General features: G+C 33.8%; 2 protein-coding genes and 1 long non-coding RNA gene across 3 annotated transcripts; 1 reads left to right on the forward strand and 2 right to left on the reverse strand.

Annotated features, from left to right (window-relative positions):
• Positions 1 to 869: 869 nt before the first annotated feature.
• On the forward strand, positions 870 to 1,368 carry LOC130498838 (uncharacterized). The gene is made up of 3 exons (XR_008937780.1): positions 870 to 1,006; positions 1,094 to 1,136; positions 1,238 to 1,368. It is a non-coding gene; the product is annotated as an uncharacterized LOC130498838 (long non-coding RNA).
• A 515-nt stretch (positions 1,369 to 1,883) lies between these two features.
• Positions 1,884 to 8,807, reverse strand: LOC108820123 (uncharacterized). The gene is given in 12 exon segments (XM_056992899.1): positions 1,884 to 2,458; positions 2,542 to 3,502; positions 3,591 to 3,598; positions 3,679 to 4,334; positions 4,416 to 5,091; positions 5,167 to 6,107; positions 6,185 to 6,653; positions 6,750 to 6,959; positions 7,044 to 7,241; positions 7,341 to 7,409; positions 7,508 to 7,700; positions 8,337 to 8,807. Coding segments are annotated over 12 exon segments (5,427 nt in total).
• Positions 8,808 to 9,865: 1,058 nt separating this feature from the next.
• On the reverse strand, positions 9,866 to 11,989 carry LOC108820125 (uncharacterized). Its single transcript, XM_018593104.1, has 11 exons — positions 11,969 to 11,989; positions 11,622 to 11,886; positions 11,441 to 11,537; positions 11,283 to 11,356; positions 11,056 to 11,140; positions 10,853 to 10,970; positions 10,746 to 10,763; positions 10,594 to 10,688; positions 10,395 to 10,504; positions 10,115 to 10,314; positions 9,866 to 10,024 (listed from the first exon to the last, which is right to left on the reverse strand). The coding sequence occupies exons 1-11, from the start codon at positions 11,987 to 11,989 to the stop codon at positions 9,866 to 9,868; spliced, it is 1,242 nt and encodes a 413-aa protein (XP_018448606.1).
• Positions 11,990 to 13,688: the final 1,699 nt, after the last annotated feature.

Consider the following 13,688-nt stretch of genomic DNA (forward strand, 5'->3'; position numbering starts at 1 on the left):
TGTTTGTATAATTTTAATCTTAAACCTAAAATCAAAATTTCAATCATTTTAAAATCTAATCTCAAATTTAAAATCAAAACCTCAGACACTAAATTTTAAATCTAAACCCTAAATCTAATACCCTAAACCCCTAATTCAAACCCTACATATAAGTCAAAAATCAAATTACTACAAATAATATAATTACTAAACTTAAACCTATTCCTTATATAAACAATAACTTTATCAATTTCATTTTATAATATGTATCTTAAGCACAATTCTATTTCACAAACCCTTCAAACCCTAAACCCTCCATCTTAACCCCAAATTTGTAATATATACTTAAAATATATAGAACATTTTAAACTTAAATTATATATTGTCAAAACAAAAAAAGATAACTATATAGATCATAACTTTCAAATACAAAACTATAAATATAATGCCATAAACCACATACTTTGAACATCAAACCCTATATCATAAACACTAATCCTTTCATTTTAAACATGTGATCTTACAATTTTAATTTAAACCATAAAATATAAATATAAAATTAACTAAATACATACAGATTATTTAAAACTAAATATCTTTTTCTTACAAAGTAAAAATATGGTCATTACTAATTAGTTTTAGCTTAAGAATTATAAACAAACAAGTTAAAAGAAAAAGAAAAAGAAAAAGGAAAATTGTCATTGACCAATAAGATGATTTTACACGGATCACAATCTCCACCGTCGGATTAGAATGGACTAAAAGAGATCTAATGGTCTAACTTCTTTTCTTCTCTACTGTGTCTCTCTGTCGATCTCTTCTCTCTACAGATCTCAAAAAAATAGTAATCTTGCATCTTTCTAGATGTCTCTGTTTCTATCTCCTCTCCTCTCTGAGTCCCAAGGGTTTTTACTGATTAGAAGTGTTAAGTTTCGATCTCCTCTCCTCTCCTCTCCTCTCAGTCCCAAGGGGGTTTTCTGATTCAAAGTGTTAAGCACAGACGAAGTCTTGGCAACCATCACGACAGGTAAACTCACTTCCCCTTTCTCTTATCTGTTCTCTCTTTCTTTTCATCTTCCTATATACTTCTAATTGATTTTTGTTTTGTTTACAGATCTAAGACGAAGTACGGAATGAGAAGAAGTCGTGTTAACATAGTTAATTGATTTTTGTTTTGTTTTCATCTCTGGCTTCGTCTTTCTCTCTCTATCTCTGTGTTCTAATTCCGGTTTTGTTTTTGTATTCTTTGTTTAAAAAGGCTGAAGAAGCTTGATGGTGGTAGCATCGGCGTCAACAATGGTGGTCTCGACATCATCAATGGTAGTTAGTGCGGTGGAGGAGGCTGTTGGGTGGTGGTCGGCCTCAAAGATAAAGAAACCGAAGGAGGCTGTTAGGTTGATTTTGTTTTTTTAGGTTAGGCTTTAGGTTTACATTTGTAAACCGGGTTTTGTAAACCGTTGTAAACCGGGTTTTGTAAACTGGGTTTTGTAAACCAGAATTTATTTGTAAACTAGAATTAAATTACTAAATAAATTTTGATTTTTAGTTATGAATTAATTGGCTTATTTAAATATAATCATTAACTATTTTTTTGTTTAATTATATTTGGTGGTTTTAAATTTTAAATATTAATTAATTGTTATTCCCGTATATAAAAGCGAATTATATATTATATTTACAATAGCATAGAAATTATCGCTATCTTTGTTTACTTAACTATAGCATAAACGAAAACCGCTATTAAAAGTACCAGACTTTTTATAACGGGCGATGTCAGAGCGGTGAAGGAAGCGCTATGCTTTTCTTTACATAGCGTTTTCCGTCCGCTAAGACTACCCATATTTCCTGTAGTGAATTAAACTTAGAAATTTAAAACAAACATACCTGATCATCCATGATCAATCTCAGAGATTGTCAAAAATCTCTTTGAACACAACATTCATAGTTTTAGTCTGAGGTTTACCATCTTTACCAACAATCAATATCTTTAAACCTTTTTTAGATGTAACCCTTGAAACACCTACATAAAGCTGCCCATGTGAAAACACAGGTCGTGGGAGAAAGATACCCTCTTCAGACAATGATTGACCTTGACTTTTATTTATAGTTATTGCAAATGCCACAGCCAGAGGTAATTGCCTTCTACGCATCTTAAATGGCAGTCTTGTGTCTGATGGTGTTATTAACAACCTAGGAATATCAACTGTGTGGCCCACCTTTGCTCCGGTAATAATCTTTGCTTTAACCATAAAATCCATTAGCTCAGTAATCTTAAGCCTTGTTCCATTCATCAAACCAGCAGAAGGATCAATGTTTCTTAAAACCATCACAGGACAACCAACCTTGAGTCTCAGGCTATGGTTAGGCAAACCAGAAACCTTGATAGTGTTAAGGAAATCTGGACCCAATGCTTCATTGTTTAGAGCAATTTTATCTGATGGATCTATACTATCTGCGCTAGTATAGATCTTCTCATCTCCTGTAAAAAAAACATAAGCGTTATTTAATTCATAGAAACAACATTAGCTTAGCAAGGTTTAGCTGCGAATCTTAAAAATATACCAGGAAGTTTATCCAGCATGTACTCGTTGATCATATTAACATCCTCATTGGTTGGACATAGAATTGCTCTTTGTTGGAAAAACTTAGGATCTTTGTTATCTTGAAGTGAAACAGAATCACCGTAGACAGCTTTGCTGATCGCTTCTATAGGTTCGTCTGCGTCAGTAATCAAAAACTCTGGGGGTATTTCAATCTATGCTTCCCCGTCATTAGGCTCATTAACTTTACCATCCCCTATTTTTAGAATCCACTCAGAAAACTCCTTTAGATCCTTTGCATCTTCAACTGACAAGCAACCTGTTAGCAATCGCATATTCTTGGTCAGCTTAAGCACTTTGCAGTGTTCCCAAAGATATGATCTATTGAGTGTTTGCAACACAATTTCTGGTCTTGCAGCTCCATTAATTACAGGGAGAACGTGTCTAAAATCACCACCAAAAACAATGACTTTTCCACCAAAAGGATTGTCGCTAATTTTTCCCATGATGTCAGACAAGCTTCTATCCAGTGCTTCAAAGCAAAACTTGCTCATCATTGGAGCTTCGTCCCATATAATGAGTGATGCCTCCTTCACTAAATTAGCCTGATCAGATCCATGCGACATAGTACACGAAGAAAACTCATCCGGATTTAATGGAATCCCAAATCTTGAATGAGCAGTCCTACCACCTTGCAACAACAATGAAGCAATGCCACTTGATGCAACATTTAAAACAATATCTCCTCGACTTCTAATACTTGCAGACAATAATTTCCACAAGAATGTTTTACCAGTACCACCAAATCCATCAACAAAGAACATACCACCTGTTCCCTCATATACAGCCGAAAGGATCTCATCATAAACTTTAGTTTGCTCATCAGTCATTTTGCGGCTTTCTTCCTCAACGGTTTGTAGCAATAATTCACGTGAGTAGTTTCTCTCATCTAGTATCAAGACATTTGAATCTTGGCGGGTTGTCTTGGAATTTTCCAAGAAAAGTACCATTACGCCTCAAAAGATTGTCAATCTCTTGCAAAGCATATTTCTTTTTGTCCTCGTCGCTGACTTGTAACCCTAGAAAAGAAAGAAAATGTCAAAAATAATTTCAAACAATACTTTAATGAGTCGTTTCCAAACAATAATTTTATATTTACCTGGTCGTTTGAAAAACTTTCGGCGATTATACTCGATATCTTCTGAAAGACAATGCCATGTACGTTCCCACACAACCTCGGGCATAGACAAACTGTCATTCATCAGCATCATAACAAAAATTTGGCGCAGTTCACTTGCTGTGCTTTCATGACTTCTCCTTAAAATATCATCAATGTACTCCTGATCATCATCTAGTAATCCACGAGCAAAACATGCCAGCTTGTAGCTAGGGTAAAGAACACCTTCATAGGTTTTAAAGTCATCGTAGCAGGTAGGGCCTTTCACAATGTTCAACAACACACGCAAAAAGTAAGCATCTTCTTGTTTCCGCGGAGCATAGTTAATCCTCCCAATGCTAAAGCCTCTTTTTCGCCTAATCCACTTCTTCTGCTTCTTGTTATATGTGAAGTAGTTTGGTATTTGAGCATAGGTTAGAGTTTTCGCAAGATCATCAATCTTATTCAACTCAAACCAGGCCAGAAACATTGTATTCTCGATGAGTTTTCGGGTGATAACAGCTTTGAGTTTGTCTTTCCCCTTGAAAATTATGTTCTGTTTCCCGGGTAGATGAAAACTCAGCTTCTCAACTGATGTAGACCTATAGTGAATTGGAAACTTAAAAATTCTCCAAGTCCCCTCACAAGCCGAGACATATCTGCAATGAAAATAAAATGTGAATAGAAATACTTGATAAAATTAGTCTACAAAAAAAAAGGAAATAGATAATTGAATGAACCTGCAATCAAAAAAGTCCTTTATTTCATTCTTCTTCTTCTCAAGATTTCCTTCAGTGCCGTCAACAACATTTCCCTCGACATTTGAAGTCACATTCCCATTTGTAATGGTAGGAGGTTCGGTAGCTAAATTTCCTTGACCACTTGCCAACATACTGTCAATGATGTGAGCAGGAGGTTCAACAGCAACAGTTACACGATCCTGTCCTTTATTAATGTACTTGAACAAATACTTAATAGAACCAGCTTGATTGCACCACTCCACATTTATGTGAGCTCTATAACGTAGAGATAGCTTCTTGTTATACGGAATAACATACCGGTTATCACACTTAAAGCCATTCTTCTCAACATAATTGTCTGATTTCTCACGCCTTCTGTAAATAGGAAACCCTTCCTTATTGATTGTGGTGTTTGCAGAAAACGATTTTGGGTATGACTTTGAACACAATCCATTCTCCATACATGGAGAATTCATATTTGCAGCTCCACAAGGACCATGAATCATCATATCTTTAATCACTTCATAGAGTTCTGGCTCTTCAACCTTGTTCGGTATTTCTGCACATATAATCTTGTCAATGTCGTCTGTATTGGGAAGCTTGGAGGTGGGGTGAAGAAATAAGAGTATGTGAGCATGGGGTAGGCCACGTTTTTGAAACTCGATAGTATACATTGCTGTCAGAAAAAAAAAATTATTAAAAAATTTTAGATTACAAGTAAAATAGGAATAGGAAACGAATTTAGACTTACATGCGACAGTCTTCCCTAGCATATTCTTTCTGGTTAAATCGTCCATCAATGATTCAAGTTTCATCTTGAAAAGCCTGCAAATAATGTCTGGCCTATCCTCAGCTTTTAACTTCCTTTTCTTCAGATACCTTGTGATCTCTGGCCATTTTGGATTACAAGTAAAAGTAATGAAGAGATCTGGAAATCCAAAATGCTTACATATAGTCATAGCATCCAAGTAGTTGTTTTTCATATATCTAGGACTCCCCACAAAAGAAGCTGGCAAAATGAATTCTGAACCTTGCTCATTCATATCCGTCATTCTAGCATTTTCAGACTCTTTTATTGAATCATAACTATCAGACCGCAGAGTTGACTGGTTAAACTTTAGATAGCGCAAGCGGTTTGATTCAATAGTTGTGAAAGCATCAACGATGAATTGCTGAAAGAGTCGTCTACCATGTAGGAGACAATGCGATTCACCCTTACGTTCATGAAGTCGAAAAGCAAAGAACTGCCTCATACTGATATTAGGCTTTTTTAGTTTTTTTGATGCTGCTACACCTTTCTTAATACCCAGTCGGAAACCATCTTCTCCATAAGTAAACAGTAGAGGGTATTGCAAAGCTAGATAAGAAGCATGAATCTCGTTAATCCGTTTAAGCTTGCCAGATTGTTGTTGAAGAACAATATCCCTGTTATCCATATCTAGATTAAAATCACCAGGTATGAGTGCAGCAACTTCAGTAGCCGTAGGAGTATTATAAGTTCTTCCATCCGTTAAGCGGTCACTCACAATTCGCATATGAAATGCATCATCAGGATCTGCCTTAAAGCGATCTTTAGCTGATCTGAACCGCTTCACATAAGGATTAACTTCGTCTAACATCTTCACCAAAATGTCAATAATTTCATCCTTCAGCCTGTATTTCTTTTTTGCATTGAACTTGGCTTTCCCTTTGCTGTTTGAAATGAACAAAAAAACATCAGAAATCAATAAATATAATAAAATAGAGTTTTGAAATGAGTTATGGTGTACTATATTAGGACCAGACATATTTTACGGTATCTGAGACAGTTAGCCCTGTTTTGAATTTCATTTTCGGTGTCCACTATATATAGCTGACCGAACTTGGCATTGTTTCCATCATTAGGGCGTAGACTTCCCATTAGATGATAATTTTCCCCTTGAAGCTGAAACATAGAAGGCCCTTTGCCCTGTGGAACTGATCTCTCAACTTTTCCCCCAAGTGAAGTAAATGAGAAAGCCATGTTGTAAGCCCTCAAGTTATTTTGGAAATGCTTGCTTAATTGGTCATCTCCTTCCATCAGATTTTTAAGCACCTCTGGTGGTTCTTTTAGTAGTGGCAACTAAACTTGACCTTGTAAACAACATAGTGAAAATGTAGGTGTAGACGTATTTCTACGTCTTTTTAACCTTTCACCATACCAAAATATTGCGCCACAATGACTACATGAGTGATCAGAATCCCCCTCGTCAAGATATTCTGGTCATGTGTAAAATATTTTTAAAAATAAACATATTTAATAACTTGTAAATTAGAGAAAACAAAAATAGACAGAAAAGTAAACATGAATATAACCTTCTTCTTTTGGTTTAGTTAGAACCTTTGTTGAGCTCTGTGAACGTTTTTGGGATCGTTCCAAAATTGATTTCATAGAAAATGGTGCTGGACGATATGGATCAGTGTCAGGAGTAGCATGAACCTCGACAATGTCTGGTTCATTTTCACTGTCTGAAGTTTCTTGAGAACTACAATCGAAATCAAGCTCACCTTCTACATCAGAGATACCTAAACCATAATCATCAAAAAACATATTAACTTTTTTTTCATTACGTTTAACTTTAGCTAAGCACAAAACGTAGTGATTGGTACCTCCAACAAAATCCTCATTAAGGATTTCGTCATCCTCATCGATATCACCATTTATGTTTGTTGGTGTTTCTTCGTTTTCATTCGAGAATGAATGTGAAATATTGGTAATATCATTCAAAACAGAGCGCGGTGGCTTTCTTTTTCTCTTTGAGTTCTCGATCACAGGTTTTGTAGTTTGAGAATTTCTAGTGATTGACACTGTCAAAAAAAATTTTACTTTATTAAACCGTAATCATGAAGGAAACTGAATTACAAAAGACTTCATTTTTTAACTGACAGTGTAATAGAAAAACTTACAATTAGAGTTAGTCAAACAACTTCTTTGAACTGATAAACTTGATGTTTGGTTTAGAGTCAAATCCACCCCTTTTTCAGTATCACAGAGACACAAAATTGTGATGTTAGAACAGTTTTTAGTAAAAATAAATTTGTTTAACTAATGAATTTTATCACAGAAGGTTTACCAAACAGACGGACTGGAGCAGTAGATGGTGTCTGAGGTGACGCTAGGTTACGACCCTGTGCACCATTCAATGCAGCATAGGTGGTAGACGACTGTGAGGATTCGATGCTCTGGTTAACCCTATGGAAAACTGATGTCAATGGCACTATAAAACCCGATCCAACTAGAATAGGAACAAAGGCTGCCGGGCTTCTCTGTATTCATGAAGCAGAAGCTGTAGGAAGATTTTCCTTTCCTTGGGCACGACCTCCTCTTTTTCGTTTCATGATCTACGAGCAAAGATACTTCAATTTTTTCAGATAATTTACTCGGCTTGTGGGCAGTAGAAACAAAATGGCTAGTTTTTAGGGTGTGAGAATATCTTTAACGTAGATAGGTTAAAGATTTATTTGTTAATGGTAAGTTATATTATTAGAAATTAATTAGGTATGGAACTGATTTAGGATAGTTAGGATATTGGTGAATACATGTTGGTCGCCACTTAACATTTCAATCATTTAAATAATTGGAATATAAAATGCAAAAGTTTTGTCACATATAATAAAACATATTGCTAAGCAAATAAAAAACACAGAAACATTCAAGTGCTTTATTATACAACATAGAGAACTCATCTAGAGGATTACATAGTGCATGAAACAAATTAAAACATATTGCATGGATAAACTTACACAAAACAAAGGAAAACCATTGATAAACACTTCCATTTCTTATTCTTCACGAGTAACAAAAGAAAACCATTGATAAACCCTTTTGTAGTAGTAACACTCATCGCAAACTAAAGTTATGTCATCCTCGGGATGGCACATTCTCCGTGGTCGAATGTTAACCATCTCCGCATAGTCATCATGAGTGAAACTACACGGAATTGCACTTAGGGAGTTCTTGATTCTCTCCCAGCTTTGATTGGACCTCGATGGTTTTTCCAACCATCGAAGTTTATCCATGTACTTTTGCCTCTTCCAATAGTGACCACGAACCATCATTAACAAACCGTAAAATAACGTACCGTCATCATTTTTCCCAATGGAAGCTTGTCGGAAATGACGGAGTCCTGCACGTTGCTCATTCTCTATGAAGTATTTAATTATCCCCTCGATATAATGAGCAACCGGGTTGTCATTCTCCAAACACTTTTCTTTCAACTCAGTGTTCTCGGTTAGCATTTCCTTTGGTTTGGCAGCAAAATAGCGTAGGTCGAGATTTGCAAAGTAGTTGGTCGGATCGGCTTCTGAATAATCACCGAAATCAGAGTCGATATCAATGATATAACCATTGTTAACAGAAGAATCTGACCCCATCTAGGATAGTTTATCTTTCTTAGAAACTCTTTGTTTGTAAAAGTGGATCAAAAAGAAATTCAAGAGGTTAGAAGTGTTTCTCTCTGTTTTTTCAGTAAGGGAATTAGAGATTATATAGACTTGGTCACTTGGGAAGTGACCAAGTTGATGGACTTGTCAAACTTTTTTAAAAACTGTAGAAAAAACTGTAGAGGTCATGCATGGTTCCGATGTCTGAAAATTGTGTAATTGTCAGTTTGTGTCATTGTTTTGTCCACTGTAGAGGAAAAGTTTAAAGCAGCGCCATCAGAACTTTCTTTTGCATGGTTCTTGATAAAGAAACTTGTCAGTTTGTGTCATTTTTTGTCTACTTTATGTCATTTTCTTTGGTACTTGTGAATAAAAGTACAAAACTTCAAAAGATGAATCTTTTCTTTTCTAACTTTGTTATTCTGTGTTATTTGTTTCAGGTACTTGATCGGAAAAGCAAGGTTGAGTTATAAGAAAAGATCAAAGCTTGGCCAGAACAAAATGGAAATTTTTTTTAATGTAGATACGATATATAAAGGTTAATAAAAATGTTATAGACTTAATAAATCATTGATTAATATTAAAAAAAAAATTATTGTATATTATATGCAGGCTTTGCTTTATGGCCGTGCGTAGACAAAGAATAATATAGGAGGGACAAAGCCAATTATTTTCAGACATTGTTGCCCACTCGTCAAATTGTAATAAGGTATGCAATCCGTAACATCAATTTTAGTTTACAGTTGATAGTTTTTATGAGGATATGAGAACATTAGAATGTTATATTGTTTGGTTAGATAAGTTTGATGGATTTGATTGTTCATTTGGTCATATAAAGTAGATGCAAGATATTGTAAAAATAAATAAATGCCAAAACCAAATATAACATTATTGGAAGTTCAAACAGAAAACAAAAACATTAAATTGAAAAACTTAAAAAGCAAAGGACAAATGAAAACATAATTCAATGAAAATAACCAAAAACCAAAATACTGAAATCAAAGAAAAAAGCAAAAACATCAGATTCGGCAGCCCAAACTTCTTCCACACTAATCAGTCTTAGGGTTTTCAGTCTTGATTGTGGCAGTGCAGATCTTCTTCGACGTAGATGTTATGTCTGGAAGATCATTGTCACTTTCCTTTCTTTTTGAGTATGAAGTTCCACAATCTTCTGAGGATGTTTGACTGTCACCATCCAACAACAGAACCTACAATGTAGAGGAATTATAATATAGTAGTTGCAACAACAGTAATTTAGTTCACATAAATAAGAATATAGTATTGTCAAAATAACTTACCCCACCAGAAGCCATACTGGATGAACCACCTTCTATAAGGGACACTGGCTCAGATTCAGTTTCAATTTTCTGAATAATATCTCCAGACCAAACCTTAGAAACCGTATAGCTCTCGGATCCATTTTCAGAAGATTCAATTTCAAAACAGAAAGATTTGCCAACCAAATCGATTATTGGTTGAGGCAAAATTTCAGGATGATCTGAAAAAGGTGTATTTAGTAAATATATGAAATAATAATGTAAAAGTTTTAAAAATAGAAATGTACATCATCATAAGAACCGTCCCAAAGGTCAGTCGCCTGAAAACCAATGAGTTCCTGAGCAATAGTGCCAAGCAACACCAGTTTACATTTTCCGGTATCATTTTCAGCAATCAAATGCAGTTTGAATCTGTAACAATGCACATTAGTTATATATTATAACTGTTATGAAAAATATAAAATAAGTAAAGGATGATTTTAAAAGATAAAAAATCTTACTTTGGGAACACCTTAGAAACATTAGCTTTGCAAATCGCACAGCGGAACAAAAGTTTAGCTGCTCTATTGATTCTAGTTACTATTTTCCCACATTTCTTACATGCAAAATAGTATCAGGCGCAATCAGTATCAATTGCTTCAATTGAACAAACGATCTTAACATTCTCGAGCTACAATGGACAAAGGGAAATCATTACTTTAAAGCAGCAAGTATAATTGTCACCTTATATAATATATGATACTTTAAAAAAAAACAAACCTGGGTAGTCTCATGTAACTCGGAAATCATGATGATACCTACATCATCCCAATCATCAATGGCTGGTTTAGCATCGTTAGGGTCAACAACAGCAAGAGGAAGTACTCCATCTTTGAGCCTGAGATATTGAAAATAGAAAATTTAAAGTCTATAGACCATTTGAATTGAAAAACTGTATAAATATAAAGATTAAAAATTTATACTTTTCTTTGAACTCCATAGCCTCAGGCATTGTTGGATTCAGATCCAATAGAGAGGCAGCAAATGCATTTGTTATTTGAACTTGACCTATGAAATTTATTTACCGAAGTTATTACAAACAGAATAACGATTTTCTTAATAAGGTAAGATGAAAGTTATTTATAAGGAGAATTCAAACCTTGAAATTCACTTATCTTAGTAAATCATATTAAGCAAACAATGTCATCACCATTTGCTTTTTCAAGATGTTCTTCAATCCTTTCAGCATAAGATCCCCACAAACAACACGCCAATTCATGGCCACTGGATAACAGATTTGAAATCATTAAATTTAAATAAAATCAATCATAAATATACATTAAAATCAATATTAATTAACTTAATAACCTGTTGTCTCGCAAGCGAAGCTGAATCCTTTTTCGATCCTCATTTTGGACTTGGATGATCTGAACTCCACCAATCTCTATTGCTTGCCCTAAGATTTCTGTGAAATATTAAAAACCATGTTAGGTAAAAGTTTTAATAAAGTAGATAAAATAGAAATAAATATAAGATGAAAAGTATATACCAATTAGACAGTGAGTATCAAGACTGCCACCCAAAATCTCTTCAAAACTCGATAGAGCCAAGAAGCTGCTATCATCATTATGATTTGAGTCTGTAAAAACAGTATCGTTAATGATATTCATCTTATAGCTCAATTTGGTTGGCTTGAATTTGCCACCGGTTCCACTAATCTTCATGTTCTCAATAACCTTCCATTTCACAAGAGGAAGACTATGTTGAACACGCTTGATGTAAGATCTCTTGCATGAGCATTGAATTTTATTACCCTAAAAACAACAAACGATTCAATAAAGAAAGAAACTTATAAAAAAACTTAAGAAAAACGATAGTAAAAGTTGTAGAACTAACAGTGATATCAGCTAAAACCATTTCTAAGCTTTCATCAGCATAAGGTGGGTTTTGTATCCATGAGTGAATCAGTTTCACTTGAACACGTCACTTATCCTTATATGGCTTGAGATCGCTGATCAAATGGAAAACTTTTTTTAGCAGACATGATTTTTCTGAGACGGTAAAGAAAATGGTGTGAAGAGTATGTGTGGACGTTGCTCTTAATATATAGTGGAGACCTAAAACCCTAGAGTAGAAAAATATCTTAACCACCTATGCAAGCAATCATACGCAAACATTAATTAGAAGAATATTCTGTAAATGGCGATTTAGATTATATAGCATAGAATATAGGAAAGACGCATATTTAGTTGTTATGATTTGCGGTTTTGTGTTGTTAATATATTCGAATTTAATTGACATATTAAATATATAGGATTACGAATAGGAATGCGATGATTGTGTGGTTGTTGAGCATTAAAAGTGATTTATTGTGATTGTTTATAGTAGGTTTCGATTTCACCATAGAAATAGGAAAGATTTTGATATTTTGGCTTTTTATGCTACAATTTTGGATCCAATTCAATATTTGAAATCATTATTCTTTGAATTCGATAATGAAGTTACACATATTGTAGACAATATTTTTAAGTTGAATTTTAATTTATACCGTAAGAAGCTTAAGAAGTCCATCCATTGGTTGTAATTTTTCCCTAAAAACATATTTTATATTATTTAGTTCATATAAATCATCTAAAAGATACAATTACAATGAGCCATCTCTGTGTTTCATATTAATCGACTCGTTTGTCATTATATGCATTAGGGACTCTTCTTTGTAGGTTTTTCAAAAATCGCATGACCAGAAATTTATGTTTGTTTCTGTTAGGTAAAAGAGAAAAAATTGTGATTGTGATGTTGTTATATTTCGGAGAGAGAATGATTGGATGTGGAGGAAAGTCATGCGATTTTTTAGTTACAATCAGGCATATTTGAAAAACATTTATTAGGTGGAAAAGACAAGTAGATTATTTCGTGTAGTTTATTAAATAATCAGTGGCATTTGGGCGTAAATATTGTGCAACTTGTAGGGTAAGTTTATATGTGTACTTCTGTTTTAATAAAGTAGATGATCCTAAATTAATTATATTTATTATTAAGATTTTAAATCAACAAGATTTAACAGTTTATGTCATTTAAAAATGATTTATGAGTGTGAATTCTAAAATCTTTAGAATCTATACTATTAAAACAGAATGCCCTTTTTGAGGTACCCTCCTGTTTTAACAGTATTTACAGATCCATGCCATTGAAACATTTAAAACCTATGATTTTTATTTAATTATATATATTCCGAATTTCCTTTTATTTTTATACAGCAGAAAATCTAAAAATCAACACCTCTGTTAAATTAACTATGATTTCCTATCCACACATAATGCATCGTGAACGTTTGATTGGTAAAATACATTTATTTACATTCTTAGACAATAAATGTTTCATCCCATTTATAAATGTTCCATCCCATCGACACCCAAGGTTCAACTTTTATTAGATTCTGCAAATAAAAATTAAAAACAATACATTATGTTAATATCAGTGTATCATTCATCACTTCCAATCATGGTTACAAACAATTAAACCATAAAACTTACATGTTGCATTGTTCAATATCATGAATATCTATCCTTTTAATTTTCTGATTCGTTTTTATTTTAAAAAAAAACTTATACTGCAT

This window comes from Raphanus sativus, chromosome 8 (assembly GCF_000801105.2).
Source record: "Raphanus sativus cultivar WK10039 chromosome 8, ASM80110v3, whole genome shotgun sequence".
Lineage (NCBI taxonomy): Eukaryota > Viridiplantae > Streptophyta > Magnoliopsida > Brassicales > Brassicaceae > Raphanus > Raphanus sativus.